This window comes from Fringilla coelebs (genome assembly GCF_963513975.1).
Source record: "Fringilla coelebs genome assembly, chromosome: 4".
In the NCBI taxonomy this organism is placed as follows: Eukaryota; Metazoa; Chordata; class Aves; order Passeriformes; family Fringillidae; genus Fringilla; species Fringilla coelebs.
This window is the reverse complement of record NC_140032.1, coordinates 17,129,893-17,148,169: the sequence shown is the minus strand read 5'-3', so window position 1 is coordinate 17,148,169 and position 18,277 is coordinate 17,129,893. Positions and strand designations below refer to the sequence as shown.

General features: G+C 37.3%; 1 protein-coding gene across 8 annotated transcripts in view; it reads left to right on the top strand.

Annotated features, from left to right (window-relative positions):
* Window positions 1-18,277, top strand: part of KCNIP4 (potassium voltage-gated channel interacting protein 4) — a gene marked incomplete at both ends in the record, with an annotated part of 382,966 nt that overhangs the window by 352,006 nt on the left and 12,683 nt on the right. For all 8 annotated transcript variants that reach the window (XM_084204696.1, XM_084204691.1, XM_084204692.1 and 5 more), the window contains 2 exons: window positions 10,436-10,505; window positions 14,849-14,919. In XM_084204696.1, coding sequence (XP_084060822.1) covers window positions 10,436-10,505; window positions 14,849-14,919 — 141 coding nt within the window. The remainder of the gene's footprint in view (window positions 1-10,435; window positions 10,506-14,848; window positions 14,920-18,277) is intronic.

Below are 18,277 nucleotides of genomic sequence, written 5' to 3'. Positions count from 1 at the left end.
TTGATCAAAGCCTCCTCCAACACGTCCTGGGAACAAAGTGGGGAGTGCCAGTGGGGGGGCTGGTGGCTGTGGGAAACTGAACTTTCCCAGGGGCTGGAGATAGCAAAGTTCATCCCTAGAGGAGAGAAAAATGAGCACTGAATTCCTCGGTGTTAAATGCAGAATGTGTGGGCAGTGTATTTGAGGGAGATACTTGGAGTAAAGTATCCCCTCAATGGCCAGGCTCCATATCTGTCAAGTAGAAATCACAGTAAACTCATGCCTGAAAAAACACTGATCTAGGAAGCACTTTATGTGTACTTTATGTATGTCTAACAATTGTTTACTCACTCCATTTATGCATCTCTGACACTGTGATCAGCTTCACAGGGGCCTCACAAAAAAGGGGTTCCAAGAACAGCTTTTCAAAGTGAGCTCTCAGTGACTGAATATAGCAATATTTGTATCTGAAATGCTATCTACAAACAGTTACAAATATCAGAACAGCAACATGATTATGATGGTTCTGGTGATTTAAAATGTCAGCATTAAGCTGACATTTGTGTATTTCGATAGACAGGCTACCAAGTCAGCAGGTCTACTTCACTGAAAAAGAGGTATTGTACCACCCCTGTAATGGAGCATAATTTATAACAGCCTTAATTTCTTGTTTTGTTCTCAAAATCACTTCTGCTCTCAAAAATCAGTGGTTATGGAACAAAGACAAATTTAATGTGCCATGAACTTAGCAGACTGTGCAAGTTTTTATGTCCAGCAATTTCAGCCTCAATGTATCTCCTTAAGGAATGATACAACCATGAGAAACAAAATCTGTTTTTTAGGCCTAAACTGATTGACAGATGACTTTTTTAGATGTATCTGATTCTCTAGTTATCTCTTTTTATTCTTCTTATATTTCCTGTTTTAACTGAGAAGTGTCTTCTCCTTTTCTATTTCTCTATGTTCATGTTTTCATGAAAGTATGCCAGCAAATATCAATCACCATTTGTATAGGTTTATTGGAGTATTCAGTTCCAATGGTTTAACTTATGCTATAAATTTTAGATATGCTGCCAAAAGCAATGTATCGAGTATCTACAAATGAGGAAAGGAAAGCTCCAGAACAGTCTAAAGGAGATTCATATAGTTTATTTAGATATTTTGCTGTGCTAAAAGAATTATCAGTTTGTATGACTTGTTAAACTTCGAATTCCATTCTGAAGCTTTTCTCATGTCTTTGAATAATAATGTCTCTTTTATAAGCAGTAATGGTACATCCTCCCTTGTCTTGTGGATTTGTAACCCCTCCTTCTCAAAAGGATTTAGATGTATGGACATAAGGTCCTTCCATGATCACCATGGGCAATAGAGCTCTTGTGGTCAAGTGTCTTTCCCTTATCAAGGATCTGCACTCTGGGGAGACCTTTGGGCAGCAGAATAAAGGTGTCAGTGTGCTGTGCTGGTGGACTGGGTGAGCACAGAAATGACAGTGAGATTTTGGTGCTTGGGGAGGGGACCCTGTCTCAGACACTGAGTGCCAGAGTTCCTCTAGGATGAGGCATTATGCCCCCACTGTGTGGGCAGGGAAGAGGCATTTCTTCCCCCAGACCACATCTCCCTCTCTCACCCACAGCAGCCTCAATTCACATCATTGTGTCTGATTCTCCCCACTGTACTGGGTGAATCAGCTCCAACTTATGCTAATGCCAGGCTCAGTTTTATAAATATTTATGCAGGTAAGCACATTTGTTCTTCTGTTTGCACTGCTGGGGCCCCTCTCCTGAGACAAAGTGTTGTTAGTAGTGGAGAAAGCAAAAACCTTTGTTAAAGGGTAAATGTATTACCATATAAAATATAAATAATGAGCACAGTGTTTGATTTTCAGTGTCTAAACCAGTCCCCATTGAATTTTATGTTCTTTGCCATTTCTGCAGGCTGTAGGCGCTGAAATTCCTTGGTATTTTCATTGTATTTAGCAGTAACCAAATATTGACCTGTCTGATTTTACCACTGCACATCTTTGAAAGAAACAAAGAACAACTGCTCTGAAAAATAGTGGAATAGCCTGACTTAGGACACACTTTCAACCTATCTTTCAGTTTTGCATTCCTGAGCCATGTGTCTGAGGAATGCAAAACTGAGTGTTCTTACTTCATTACTAAAATGAAAATTTGGTTTGATGTCAGTACTTAGTACCAAGGTCCAGTTGACTGAAAAGAATTTAAGACAGGATAGAGAAAATTTTTTCACCCTGACATGCTGTTTCTGCTTCATAAATGCCTTGAGCTATATTCAGGCTTTTTCATTTTCTGACATGGCTGTGGTGCAAGTCCACTAACATTTAGCAGGAGGTTGTTAGTGCAGTTTCTTCCTCAGTGAATCTTCCACTCTTCAAAGATACAAGGAGCTTCTAGGATAAACAAAAGCACCCTTATGTAGGAAAAACAAAATAAATGCCTCCATGGTTTTAAAGAATGGAATTGACCTACCTTAAAACATTGCTTTTAGGGACTGGTAATGTTCTCCATTGCACTCAAGAGAATCACTTGAGTGGGTCTAATGGAATACACCCAAGGGACCAGCACTTGCTAATATGGAGCTATTCCTTCTCCTCTCACCTAGGATTTCAGCTGATTTGAAAGGACTTGATTAAAAGAACTCACTTAGGAACGTGTGAAAGGCAAGTCACTGAAGCAGTGCTCACCTAAATACAGCTTTTCCCAAGAGGGTGAGCACCTTGTGTTTGCCAAGGTGTTTACAACCAGCTGCGCTGCTGAAGTATGGGTTCTGCTGCATTTGGTTTAATTATATTTCCTGCTTATTTGTCAAGTCAGGATTGTAAAATGCCATCCTGCAGTGACAAGTAAGGTCAGAAACACTAGGCACCACTCAGATGCCTGGGACTCATCCATGAAGTTGGTGTTCCAGGCTTTCAAGTGAGCTTTTACATTCAAACCTTTAGCTGTGTTGTTTACTGCTGTTTGACTGCCAGTGCTAATAATAAGAATCTAAAAATTTCACTAGTTCATGGGCACTGCTAAACAAAGAATGGCTCTGATTAAAAGCATTTGCTGGCACCTCGCCTGCTGAGTTGTGGAAGCAGCCAAAGTGTTGATTGTTATTTACTGTGTGAAGCCACACATGCTGGATGTGAGCCAGTTCCTTTATTTCTGCTTGTTTTCCTCTGAAACTGCCATAGCAAGCAGGGGGTGGCAAGAAGCTTTTGCTCATTAGAGTGTCCTCCGCTGGGAGGCTTAAAATGTGGTACATCTTTGCTGTGCCACGGGGAAACATTATTGTATCTCTTCTACAGGTGGCTAAGTAGAAGCAAGTTTTGTGTTTTACCTGACGAGACAAAGCTTGAAAAGAGTTTTTACATGTATTTCACCAATGGATGTCAATGGAGATGCTGTCAAATCAAAACTGCCACAACATTCCTAGAAATGTAGACTGCTGCCACTGAGCTATGAGTTTACAGCTCCTGTGACAGAAATGAACATGCAACAACCTGAGGTGTTCCCTCCGTGAGTCTTTAGCTGAAGTAATCCTACTGTACTTTGAGTTAAAGAGGAAAGATCAAAAGGAAGGTTGTCCCTTTAGACCCAGTAATTACTGCTCTCTGTTTGGGTCTCCCTTCTTTCTTTTGAGTCTTATAAAATAGCTTAACCTTTACACTGGTAACCAAATAGACAAATTCACAGGAAGGTTTAAGAGTAGGGACAAAACACTTTCTGAGGTAACTGTCCCTAAACATTCCTAACCATTTCCCTAACCATTGCTCTGTATGTCTTTCATCCCATACAGCTTCTATAAAGACTGGAGAAAATATTTCTTTCCCACCATCACTATTAGCTCTCCGGGCTCACGACTGTATTCAAGGATGCAAGACTAGAGCATGTTCTTTTGTATTCTATAAGAATTGATTCTGCAATAAATGAAAATACCAAACTGTCTTAGGGAGATATTTGGGCCCTCCTGAAGTAAATAAATCTACCCCAAGATATAATTTTGGTTACACATATTTCATCATTCATCACTTTTTTTGGTACAACATCTTTCTATATGATGGCATGGAGTATTTCTAAAAATGCAAACCAAATCTTTTTTCAATAAAGAAGAGGTGTTGTGAAAGTGATTTTTATAGCCCACTCCTGAGGAAACTAGCATGAGAAATAAAATTTAAAAAAAAAGAAAACCAAGAACTAATTCCATTTCAGGAGACAGGAGGTTAAATTGTTATCTCTCCCTTTCCTGATAACATAAAATATAGAAGTGAAAACTGAAGTTAAAAGCATCAGTGATTTTCAATATAATTGAGTTTCAATATAATTGAGTTGATTTTCAATAACAAACGTTATTTATTAGAGAAAATGAGTGAAAATCCATCGAACTAGAAATAGATAATTATAAATATATTCATATGTATAACATATATTGTTATACGTATTAGGGACAATATTCCACAGATGAAAACATATTAATTCTGGCCTTAAATTTTCCATAAGAACTAATTTCCAGTAGTGTAATAAATAAAAATTTAAAACCCTCATACTACCTTTTGTTTTGAGCTTTTACAATTTCTGTTCTCTGAGTATCTTCATGTGTCTTACACACGTTAATATACTGGGATTCAACTCTCCTATGAAGAGAAGCTTTGAGCAAGTACTCTTGACTGGGCATCCAGTGCACATGTGTTCAGAATTGTCCTTTACCCATCCCTTCCACAGCAGTCTCTGCATGTTTCTTAGTAATGAACAGCAGCTCCTTCAGCAGCCTTTCAGAAGAAAAACACGTAAGGTCTGGACTTGTTCCATTATAGGATAGGCCTGGGCAGACCCCAAAATGAAAGGTGTAAAGATGGAATAAAACAAATTGTCATCCTTTGTGAGTAGTTTGAGTCACTGTCCTGCCAATCATCCTCCCAGTGCTTTGACAAACCGGCTTTTACAGCAGGCAAACAGCAAAGCTCAAGGAGCACACAGAGCTGGGTGAATAATGTAATTGCCTGCTCAAAAGAGCCAAGGCAGGTATCTCTTCTGTAGTCCCTGCAATTATCTCATACGTGTACTGGTTTCCTAAAAACATCCTCAAAGCTCCCCTTTGATGTGCTGACATGCTGAATGATAAATCTATACTAAGGAAACGAAGTGTTTCTGTATTTCAGGTAGTTTCAAAGAGAGGTGTTTAAATGCAGGAGCCCAAATACTGACAATGCAGCAGTCCAGAAGGCACCAGTTCAAAGAAGCTGATCAGAAAAATTACTGTCTAGAATAGAATACAAAGACATGGGGGTTTTCCTTTTAATTCACAGTTGAAGCAACCCCTTTAAATTTTACCAAAATCTAATGGAAAATACTTAGCTTGTATTTCCACCTCTGCGAATTTGTTGCTCTCTTGGGGACATCTAGGGCAGGAAAACAGCAGCTCTCTTCTCCCCACATAATCTTCTCTTATTTGTTCTTCTAGAAGTATTTAAAGAAAAAGAAAAGAAAAAAGAAAAGGAACATAAATATGCTTGTCTGTGGTTTCTTAAAATCTGTATTAATGAGAAAAAGTCCTTTGAACTGTCTGACTATTCCCAGATTTTTTCCAGTCTTAATTTTTTGCGCTTTGTTCAGCCACATTTCAAATATTTCAAGAGAGAGGTTTTTCTCTGAGTTAGGTTTCTGAGACTGCTTCACAGGCTAGTGCATGGCATCTCTTTTAAGCATATCTTTTGAGATATTTTTTATACTACACTTGTTTTCTTTTTAACAACTTCAAAACCTTCTCTTCCCCAGATGCCTCATTTTGTTTGCATCATCTACTTTGAAGTCCTGCTAGAGTAAGTTCACTTTTATTAGCTGCTGCAGGATTTTTACCCTGCTCTTCGTGCTTCTTCTATGTTGACCAGTAGTGTGATCAGCACTCCAGAAATGCCACACTGTCCCTTTTCATACAGATAATTTCTGATATGTGTTCTGTGTTTTTTATAAAATAATCCAATACCAAAAGTGAACCCTGAGTACTTTCAGGACAGAAGATTAATCACACTTGCTCTCACTTCAAAATAAATAGGCTATGAAATCTATTCCTGATGAATATAGCATGGACAAGTTTATTTGTATTAACCTCCAGGAAATTAATTACAAAATTAGAAATTTATTTGGTTTTTAATTTACAATAAATTACAAATTTATTTATTCTTGGCATGCAGCTCTAAGGTAGATCAATATTCAGTTTAGCCCTGTTGGTATTTAGTAAATACATCTTTAATTCTAAAAGTATTCCCAAGTAACATGGCTACAATACTCATGAATGAATGTATTGAATTATAGAAACTCATTAAATCAAATCAATGAAGCAATTGGAGGCTGAAGGCATATTCCTAGAAGGCACATGCACATAGAGCATGTAAGTACATGCAAAAAGAGAAAATATTTAAATCAATTGACATGAACATGTATCTAAAATGAAGCAGTATGAAAACTGAAACAGCAGATGCAGGATGGGATGGGAAATTTGTCATGCAAAATTCTATAACTGAAAGATATTCAAAGTTGCCAGAACTCCAGCTTTATCCATCATTCAAAATTGTTATGCAGACAAAAGTCTGAGCTTTGAGTTTGTTTCTCCTTCATTCTCTTTTCTACATTTCGCTATTTCTCTGGTTTTTTTGTCTTGGTTTGCCTCTTGTCTGAAAAGGATCTTGATTAGGTAGTAAAGAAGAATCACCTACTGCAGTATTTTAAAAAATACTGAAGGAGAGTTGTCTTAGACAGTATGAGGCTAAATAATTTACAGGGTTGGGAGTGCTTCAGAAGACCATGTGCTGGAGGTGTAATTTCCCAGCAGCGAAATTGCAAGCAAGAGTGATCATCAAAAGGCAGAATCATATTTATTATTCTCTGTCTGTTTGTCAGTTTATATTATTTTCTCTTTAAAAGAGAGAGAACCGGATTCAGTTCAAGTTGAACATTCCTTCCTTTTTATTCTCCAGAAGGAAAATCTAATGCATTAATGCAATTTTCAAAGATTGTCAATCAGAAATTTGCTGTAACAAAATAAAATTATATTCAGATCAAGGAAAGAAAGAATATAGGAAATTGTTTAAATAAGCCTCACATTTTTATTTCAGACTCTTTAATTATTTCCCTCTCTTTTATAAGAGTTTAATGAAAGGTTAGATAGATTTTTTTAATTATAGTTTGTACAGTGGAAGAAGTCAGCAATAGCTTGACATAAAACCTTGGGGCACACTTAAAAATTACAATATTTAATCTCTTTCCCTGAACTGCACAAATCTCCTGATAAACACAAGCCAGATCTATGAGTCAAGAAAAGTACAGTCATGGAGGTAAACCATCTTGGCCATGTATATTTTTAGAATGAAATTATTCAAGAGCAGAAGTGTTCCCTGTCATGTAGAGTCTCAGAGGAAAGACGTGTGCTAAAGAAAGAAAAGTTTGAGCTGATATTTCTGGTAAATGAAATTGGCCAGCATCTCGGATTTTTAATGAATGTCCCTTAAGACACCATTTCTACAGACCTTCAAGGATGGAAAAGGTAAAATGTTACTGGCAATGCTGTGGCAAGGAACAGAGGAAACTACAGAGGGACAAGCTAGAGAAACTCAAAATGTCATTCCTGGGCTCTGCTAAAATATAATTCTCTGAAGTACAGAATTCTCTGAACCTGAAAGTAGGTTGCCTTTTCAAGCAATGATTCTTTCAAACAGTGAGGTGAAACCAGAGCTTATTAAGCAATAGAAAAAAAAGAAGGACTGCCTTTAAAGAGGTATGTAGATCATGCATTTCTCTAATAAAAAAGGCTGCCAGCTTATTTTGAACTAAAAAATAATAGATCGTATTGATTTTTGCAGATTACCCTTAATTCTCTTCTAACATCACAAAATTGAAATGCAGTCAAGAAGTGGGGCTCTCAGTCTTCAGAGCTTCAGATAAGAACTCACAGCATTGGAGTTGTTGGCATTTCCTGTAAAAGAGGGGAGTGCATTCTTTGTGAAATTGGAATCTTTTTAATGTCTTTGTCTGCCAAAGAAAAGGAAAAAAAATTGTTTTACATTTTAATAAGCCATAGAGTTAAATGACCTCAAATGTGCATTTTGGCCATTATTTATTTTTATCCATCATTTATTACTCTTCTGAGGAAAAAAAATTAAGCAACATCTGACCTGTACAAATTCAAAAATACAGGTTTTCTCTTTAATTCCTTCAAAATGTGCCCAGCTTTTTTTTTTTGTCTGAAGAAATTTACCTGCAGAGAAGAAAGAAGCCACTGCTTCCTTTTCTAAATTTCAAAATGCTGCATTGTTTTTTCATGCTCACACCTATCTCAGGGTAAAGGCTATTTATTCTTCCTCCTGCAGGTTTGGAAATGACATAGATCATATACCATTATGTGTTTGGAAGAGGAAGTTGTAAAATACTTTTGTTACATTTTCTACATTGAATAGCTATAATATTATTTCAATGAGTATCTGAAGAATTCACTGATGTTTTCTTTATTGTGCTTTGAATCCAAGTAAAAATACTGCTCTTTTGCTTGCTCTTACACAACTCCAGAAGGCTTCCCAAAGACAAGCAGTGTAGTAGAGTCATAACATCATAGAATCATCGAGGTTGAAAAGATGTCTGAGGTCATCCAGTCCAACCATTAACCCAGCACTGCCAAATCCACCATCCAGCCATGTCCCCAAGTGCCACAGCTACATGCTTTTAAATATCTTCAGGGATGGTGACTCAAGCACTTCCCTGTGCAGCCTGTTCCAATGCTTAATAACCCTTTCAGTGAAGGAATCTTCCCTTATATCCAACCTGAACTTCCTCTGGGGGAACTCGAGGCCATTTCCTCTAGTCCTACTGCTTGTTACTTGTAAACCTGCTAGAGACCATAAAGACAGTGCCCTATCTGACTGCAGTCTTTTTGGATAGCAGGTAAGAGAGAGATGTTTTAGAGTGCCCACATACCCAAAGATGTGACAGACAGGAGATGCCTCCTCAATTATGGATTGCTCCTTACCTGATGAAGGGTGGAGGTTCATTTCACTGTTCCTCCCATTCCCCAAAGGCTTTGGTTCCAAAGGCAGTGTGGCTCAGCAGTCAGTATTTATTTAATCTTATTTAAATCTGAGCTCTAGCTCTGCCTGCATCAGGGACATCAGTGCCTGCATCAGCCTCTGTGCCCAGGGACAAATAATTTTGTATGTGTATCTCTGACACTGATGTTTGTTTCCTTTTTTTTTTTTTATTAAACAGAATTCTTTCTTGCTATATGTTTGCACGTGCTTAGTTATGATGAAAAGCTGATTTAGCTAAGGATAATCGACATAAAAGCATGATAATCCTAGACCTGACATGCATTTCTCAGACAATGCATTTGTCTCTCAATTAGAGGTTACACTATTTGTTTCTTAGCAGAAGGTGACAGAACTATGAATATCTCAGTGGTTTTTATTGGATTTAATTGGAATATTTTTTCTCAAAAGGAGAAAAAAGTTGTTATTACACTGGTAAAGGATGTTACACTACTCTTGATCTTCATTTCTAGCTATTAATTTTCCTGAGTTTAGGACTAGGAGCACATATGTTTGAGTCCTCAGTCCAAATAGCATGCTAGTAGTCAGAAATCAATGTATGAATCTTAAAACTGAATTTGTGGGGTTTTTTTTCCCTTTACTTTTAAAGAGCATACCTGGCTTTTTACCCCCTTTTTGCATTAAAGAAGGAATTAAGTCTTAAAAAGAATTAAGTACAGGACTAGAAATCAGCTCTCTGGTCTTGGATATTTATGCTTGACATAGTAAACAATTACATTATTCCTTCTGCTTTTCCTACCTCTGCATAAGTCATTGATTTAACCCTCTTTATTCTACTCCTACACTTACTTTCATTTTCTTTGTAGTCACTCTATTCAGAAACTTCCTAAATATTCTGTGTTACATATTTAAATTTATGAAAAAGGCATAAAGAGGCAAAAGGATCTGCAAGGTTTGAACAAGCTCTTCAGTGGCAGGGTCTTTTGAATTCATTGACTAGAACTCTTCCAGCAGAATGTGACTGCATGTTCTGTCAGTTTTACCAAAGTGTTTACATTCCTGCTTGATTTCCATTCCATGCAAATGCTGCTTGCAGCTGAGGGAGTGACTGCTCAGGGACCACAGTCCAGCAGCAGCTCCACTCACAGCAGCACCAGCACCCTGGCTCATTTGAGACCTGACTGTCCACTCAGGTCTCAAATGAAGCTGAGATCCATGGCATAGAAGGAGTTTTTGTCTCATGGGAATTCTTTAGGAAGATACTTCAGTGTGATGATGTGCATTAATAATTGGATGAAAGTGCAAAGTCACACATTTTAATGTGTCAGTCACACACGTGCTGTGGATGGTCTCCTGAACACATGAGCTGAGTGCACCAGATTGGATGGAATTCATTTCTTGTCACTTGCTTTTTTCCAGGAATGCCCCAGTGGTGTTGTCAATGAAGAAACCTTCAAAGAGATCTACTCTCAGTTCTTTCCACAGGGAGGTAAGTACTTGGCTGACATAATTAGTACTGCTGTATGTCTGCTAGTTCCTAAGTCTGACAAGAGCCTCTTGTTCAAATGAACAAATTGTTCCCTCAAGCTCTGTCTGAACTCAAGGGGTACTTCCTTGATAGCTGGACACATTTTAAAATCTGTATTTCTGAATGAAATGCAATGGTATCTACATGAAGTCAGTCTTCTGTTATGAAGTTACTACCTGTGATGGGTACCATTAAAAAACAAGTTTCTCTGAGTAGGTTATTTTTCTTAAGCTTTCTAGAAATTCTTGCCCATTCTCTTTTACTCAAAAAAAACCCTTTCAGAGTAGGAGGAACTGTAGGAGGCACTGCAGGTACCCTCTCATATCAACAGCAGAACCCCCACCTTTAATTCTATGGGATTTCTCTTCTTAAATGCTAACCTTGTTTTCAATTAACTGATTTCCATGAGTTTTGTAATTTTTTATTTCCATTATCTTTTAGTGTACTGAAGGTAGCACAAAGATGTGCAACAGTTTGGGTTTTTTTTTCTTGAACCTCAGATTTCTTTCAATTTGAAATTTTTTCCTCTCTTTTCTTCCTCTTGCATTTGCTATTCAGTTACCCCTCTTCATATTCTCCTACAATCCTTCAGTCCCACCTCTTCAGCTTCTCCCAGAGCTCTTGAGATTTGTGTATTTCTCTGGGACTGTTCAGAACTCCTTCTTTTCATTTTTTATTTAAAACCCCATATTAATTGGTAGGAACAAAATATCTCCCCATTAGTTTTATTTTGAATAAAGACCTAGAAGGTAAAGAGCAGCATTCAGTGCAGATTGCCATCTCTGAAATGATTAGGAAGCAGGCACACTTGATAGAAATGAACAAAAGGCTAGAAGGGTTGACCTGCCTACTGATTGTTTCTTTTTGTAAACTTTTAGACCAAGCTAGCAATTACAGTGAAATGTTATATTTTATAATTGCCCTTTACTAAATCACAATTCTACGTGATTTAGTACACATTTACTACACCTAATAGAAAAAATCTATCATATTTCCTATTGTTACACCTGCAACTTTTTATGGGCAAAGAGAAAGCATACCTGTTCTAAGAGTGAAGTCAAAAGATATTGTGAGAGTAAATGTAATCCTAAAAGACTAATCTTTATTAGTCCAGATCTAGTTGTTGCAGAGAAGAAAAATTATTCATACTTAAAGTGGATATATACAAAATGTCTTAATTTCTACCCCTATTCCTGGTGTTAATGCTGATCCTCCTCTGGCATTTAGGGCACTGGCATCCTTTGGAGGAGGAGGTGAAAACTGCACTGAGATGTCTAGTTAAGAAACCAGACTGAGTTCTTAAATCTTTAAGGTCTTGTCAAAATAATGTGTCCAGCTGAGGCCTTTAAATTTCAATTGTTCTTAAAATAATGATTTTATGTATATCCCAGTATTAAAGAGGAAAGAAGAATCTTGAAAATTTTCCCCAAATTAAAACATGCAGGTCTGTGCTCCAATTGTCTGTGTGATGAAAAACCAGGTACAACACGATGTATCATTATGACAATTCATATATTCAATAGATAATTCGTATCTGAAGAAACCAAATTATGTCTATAAGATTTTAAGCTTCAGGGCAACCAAAGAAATTTTTCAATGTCATCCAGCAAGTCACTTCCTCAAGCAACTTCCAAGACTGTCCAGGACAGGACAGGTACAGGAGAATTACAAATCAGACAAGGTGCCACAAGAGTAACAAAGGAAAGGAAATGACACTGGACTGCAGCAAAAGCAATGTATATTAAAAAGCAAAAGTAGCTTTGTAAAAAGGTTTCCATGCCAGAAAGGGCACTCTGGGAACTTCTTTTTAGACTCACTGCCATACAGGTGAGTGAATATACCCTCTGCATTTTTGCAGTGGATCACCTGAAATGGAAGTTGGAATTTTTTTCAGCCCTACTGGGCTGAAGAGCCCAGTAGGTTATGGATAAGAATCCACACTGAATAATTATCACACTCCTTTATAATAATTATTACCCCCTTTATCACTTCTGAACAAATTAGATCATGCTTGGAGTTTGATAAGTTCTACTCTTCCATGTGTAATGATTACTGGGTTTTGCCTCTGATGTTTAAAATGCTTTGATGGTGTTTTTCAAGGGAATTCTAATTTAAGAGCTGTTCCTATCTCAACCTGTTAAAATAGCAAATTAGCCTACTAGTTATGATATCAGATCCTTGGAAAGAAATTGTATTTCATTTAAAAAGTTAAGATTTTGTCTAAAATGAATAATGTTCAAGATTTAGGGGAAAGGGGAAAATTGGACTAAGTAGCTCTAATTAAAATACTAGCATGCCTCATCCTTCTGTGGTTTTGAATGCAAAATTTCAGACCAGAATTGCTTGAGCAAACAACTCTGAAAAAGGCTTTTGATTTATTTCTTTTTCAGAGGGGTTACCAGAAAAATATTTTTGAATTAGGGACTTTTTTTCATATACCATCATACCAAAAAATGTAGTATACTGTATCATGTATGGACAGCAAAATTAAAATCCCTTTCTGTTTTCTGTACCTCTACAGAAAATAACCAGGAATATTTCAGATGTTTTTAAGAAATGGGTGTCAAGAGAATAGGAAGGTGTTTAAAATTCCTTTTACAGTAATTATACCTCTAGAACACATTTTTTTCCCTGAAGATGATTTACATAGTATATTCTGTTGCACAACAGAAGTCTCAGTAGATTATAGAAAATATGACTATTAAAATGCTAAATATAAACTGTAGCCAACAAATTTGCATTTTTCAGCTGAAGTGTGAATGTGCCTGCCAAGCTGTGCTTAAGCAATTACTGTGGTTACTGGGCACATGGAAGAATGAATGACTCTCTCAAATAGTGGTGGTGGGGATTCAATTCTCTGAAAATGTGTTAACAGACAGGTTTTAAAGATTGTAGTTTTTTCTTGCTATGATTATCTCGCATCATACAAAAGAAACATATTGAAGTAAGACCAGAGAATTTTCTTCAGGTCTGGATCTGTGAAACACAAAGCTTTCAGTTGTGCTATATCTGGTTCCTTGGAGTCAAGGTGGCATTTCTGCTGAGCGTCACCAGACTGTTGCTCAGTTTAATACAAAACAGTATTTTGGGCTGTAAAAAATAAAGGTTTGCAGGATTGATATAAAAGGTAAAATGGGTTAATGCAAATAAATCAGAAAATGGTATTTCAGCATTGATCAGGTTTTTCCATGAGAGGGAGTTTGTCCTGCAAAGGGGATGTTGATTTCATAACACTTTGCCCTTATTAATAATTTGTGAGGTTAATCTTAATTAGCCTAAAATTATTGTAAACATATGTGGTAGAAAGGGAAAAGTGAGTATTAAAAGTAAATAAACCCTCATCCTTCATTAATCTGCATGATTTTGAGGGAAGGAAAAACCCTGAGGACAGCTGACTTCCCTTAACCCCAGCAGCTTCTACCTCACATCCAGAGGGCTGTCTCTGGAGAAGTGCTCTCCCCACAAGATATTACTCCTGGAGCAAGTTGTGCCTTTTAGAAGGCATTCAGGGGAAATGAAAGGATGGGTATTTACAAAAGTTACAGTCTTGACAGATTTATATTCATGCTGTCTTGTATTTCTGAAATGAGTCAATATGCACTGGGGAGGAGGTTTAGTAAGTATGCAAATAGTGAAGGGATGATTTGTTTAAGGTCATCTTTCAGAGTCTTACTGACCATTTAGTGAGTCACAGCCAATTTTTCCAAGCCCTAATGCCACGATCATGGGAATTCAGCAGCAAGCCAGCTTTAAGAATCTGCTTCTCAGGAGAGGCTTTCCTCTCCCCTGTGGGTGAGCAGAGACCCAAGAACAGCAGCAGGAGCTTTCTGACGAGAGCAGCTTCAGCCTGGGGAACAGATCTGTGTGCAGAGCAAAGCCAGCACACTGGTGTGCAGTGAGAGGGGTGTCTGCTTCCCTCATTCAATGGGAGCAAATGAACACAGTCTTCATGGTAGGCATGTGATCCCTGCCACAGTCAGTGTTCCTGTTAAAACAGGCTGATTCAGAGTACAATAATATGTCATCTTTGCTATTTGCTCAGATATCAGTGATTAGCAAACACAAGAATAAAAATGAATAGAGATATTCCAGACAGAATTTTTCATTTTTGGTTTCTTTGCATTTATAATTTATCCCTCCTCTCCTGCCAGAAAGGAAATTTAAATTTCACTGGAAAGCTACTCTTGCTATGAAACTTTGGTATCAAAATATATCTTGGTATCAAATAGTGTTAATGGAATTAAATTAAATTTTATTAAATAAGATGTACTTACTGTGAATCTTTTTTCTGCTTTAAATTTTAGATTCCACAACATATGCACATTTTCTGTTTAATGCATTTGACACTGATCACAATGGATCTGTAAGTTTTGAGGTAAGTGATGCCATTGCTTATTTCTATAAAATTGAATACTTTGCCATTCCTTATAATGAAGTCCACTTTGGTGGCTGGCTCACATTAGGGAAATTTTAGCTGATGTGACTCAATTTTCAAGTTTTTCCAGTGTAATAAAAAAAGTCATTGCTTTACAGCTGTACATTCCATAACGGCAATTCAGGCTGTGCTACTACATAATATTTTTAAAAATCTGTCAATTTAAAAGGTAACCCAATTTATACACAAGTTACCTGAAATAGTTCTCCCTGTCTGCCTTTGCAAGAGGAAATCTCTGAACTACAACTAATGTTATGGGGATGACTCAGCCAAAATCGGATTTTTCATACTAAGTTTCCAGAAAGTTCTAGAAAAAGGCTTTAAAGCAAATGTTTTAAAAGCACAAGAGTTGGAAATTCATTCTTCCTCCATTTAACTGCCCAATGTTTTTTTTCCCAGTTCTGCCTTTCCCTGGTGAGGCTGATGTCATCCACACAACATAATATGGAAAAAAGGGACCTTACTGCAATACTGTAGAGGAGAACAGGGTGTACAAAATACTGCAAAGGAGATAATATTTTAAGCTTTAGAATTAAAAAAAAAAAAAACAAAAAACACAGTTCATTTGCAAAAGGATATGTTTGTTTTGTCATGGGGTTTTTTTGGTTTTTTTTCAGTTACAGCAACAGCAGGCACATAGAGAAAAAATATTTTTAGAATGAGCAGTTGAAAATTATTTCTGAAATTATCATTAAATAGAATGAGAATGAAAGAAATTTTTTGTACCTTTTCTGGTCAATTTGTTGGCGCTTGTATTTCAGGCAGAAAGTCTTAAGAAATGCACTGGATTTGGAGTGCTTTGATTATCTCAGAGTGCAGGTTTGTGCACGAAAAAAAGGGCTTTGGAATAAAATAAATCAGGAAAATAAAAGCAGAGGTGCTGAACTTTTGTTCAATATCAAGGCAGACATGAGTGATCCAGACTTTCATATTATCTGCACTAATTTTGAATCCAGCATAACTCTACTGCTGTCAAAAGACTCTTGCTTCAGTGTCCTTGTAGCAACATTATACTTACAAACTGCATGATGGCCATTCTAAAGGCAGCCTCCTGAAGTTAAAAATGTCTGAGTTTTTTTTCCTAATCACATGAAAATAGCTGCAAAATGTAGAAGAAGATATTGTGAAATGTGCAAAATGCAATCATCTCATTTTTGTCCTGCTCCTTTTAATCCTAGGTGCAGCTGTGCCATTTTCTTTTTATTCCAATCTTTATTCTAGTTTTCTAATTTCCATTAGAAAAAAACCAAAAGTAAACAGCTCAAAAGGTAGAGGAGTAGTTTAGAAGTTTGGAGAAAAAATAATCATTCTTTCCAAAGTACTTTCTATATCAAAGTGTAGGAGTAAATACAATTTAATATAACTACCTATGATGAAAACACTCTGGCTATCTTCTGCATTAAAGAAGATTATCAAAATCTGTAATGGCAGCAAAATTCTTTTGTTGATAAGAATGACTTTTATTTTTATGTGTTGCACTCTCAATTTCCCATGAAGCAGTGGTAGCTGGAGTTTTAGATAAAAAAAGAGAATTTGCTTTAGCTTTTTGCCCTTTTTTCCTCAAATTTTCAATCAACAATGAGCACAACTTAAATGCACATCTCAGTAGACATTTCTTGGTGAGATTGCTGTGTCCTTAGAGTCCTTAGAGTTTTGTCATCCCTAATCTGTATGCTCTTTTGTAATGAGCCAGGATCTCTACATGAAGGATTTATGTAGCATAAAAACCAAACTTATAAAATTAGCACTTGAACTTACCTCTCCTTATCCCATGATTGTATTAGTTTTGAGACTAGTTTATTTAATTTGTTTTGTGAACTAGTTTTGTTTTAATATGACAGAGTTTCTGAAGACCCAGTGACCCAACTATTGGAGACCTCTTTGGGATGTTAGTGAAGTTCTTTTTTCCATTAGACAGAGACAGATATAAAAGCAAGGTTTTCATTTGCTGCATGTATATTGTCATTGAGCCAAAATAAAGATCTGGCCTCAAAGCTATTTACACAGTCAGAAAAATGGAGGCTAATTAACTTTAGACATGTTGTCAAAGTAAAGCTCATTGCACACACATGCAAATATCCTAATCAGTATCCTTCATTTGTTATAGATGCAGATTGAGGTTGTTCTAAATGTGACCTTGCTGAAAGTCATTCAATAATCCCACAAATTCTCAGTGCTTTAAAGCACAATGCTGTGCCCAAACACAGTGGAGATGTTTAAAGACTTCTGTCATATTTAATCAAAACCAAACTTATACTGGTTAATAAATTAGCAAGCATGCTAACTCATTTCCATAGAGGAGTGCAGTTTTTCAGATCAAACACAACTTCCTATTTCACCAATAATAAAAGTGGTGTCCAAGGCAGTATTATGGAGGCAGCAGTTAGCTAAGCCATAGAATCATAGAATGCTTTGGATTGGAAAGAACCTTGGAGATCATCTCATTCCCACCCCCTGCCATGGGCAAGGACACCTCCCACTAGATCAGGTTGCTTGATGCCCCATCCAACACGATCTTAAACAATTCCAGGAACAGGGCATTCACAGCTTCTCTGGGAGACCTGTTCAGTGCCTCACCATCCTCACAGTGAAGAATTTCTTCCTAATAGCTAATTTAAATCTACTCTGTCAGTTTAAAGCCGTTCCCCCTTGTGCTGTTCCTACATGTCCTTGTGCAGAGTCCCTCCCCAGCTCCATTTCCCCTTAGGAAATGGGAGGATCTTTAAGGTGTCCCTGGAGCCTTCTCTTCCCCAGGCTGAACAAGCCCAGCTCTCAGCCTTTCTCCATAGCAGAAGTGCTCCAGTCCCCTGGATTTGTTCCAGCCAGTCCATGCCATTCGGCCCCTGAGCTGGATGCAGTATTCCAGGTGGGGTCTCATGAGGGCAGAGAGGGGCAGAATCACCTTCCTTGACATTCTGGTCCAGTTTATTTTGATGCAGCCCTGGTCATGGTTGGCTTTCTGGGCTGTTAGCACACATTGCTGGTTCATGTTGAGTTTGTCATCAACCAATATCCGCAAGTCTTTTTCCTCAAGGCTGCTCTAAATCCATTTTCTGCCCAGCCTTTATTTGGGCTTGGGATTGCCCTGATGCAGGGGCAGGACTTTGAACTTGAATTACATGAGGTTCACAAGCATGATTCTTGCTTTGTGGGTTCAACACAAAAAGGTTTGTCCATGTCATGTAGGAAATTAGCTCATTTTTTTTAATTAAGTGGTGATCTCATAAGCATTTTAACACCATCTAATTTAAAGTGGCTACAAAGTGGCTTCCTTTTAGGAGCAGTTCCTTCTCTGTCA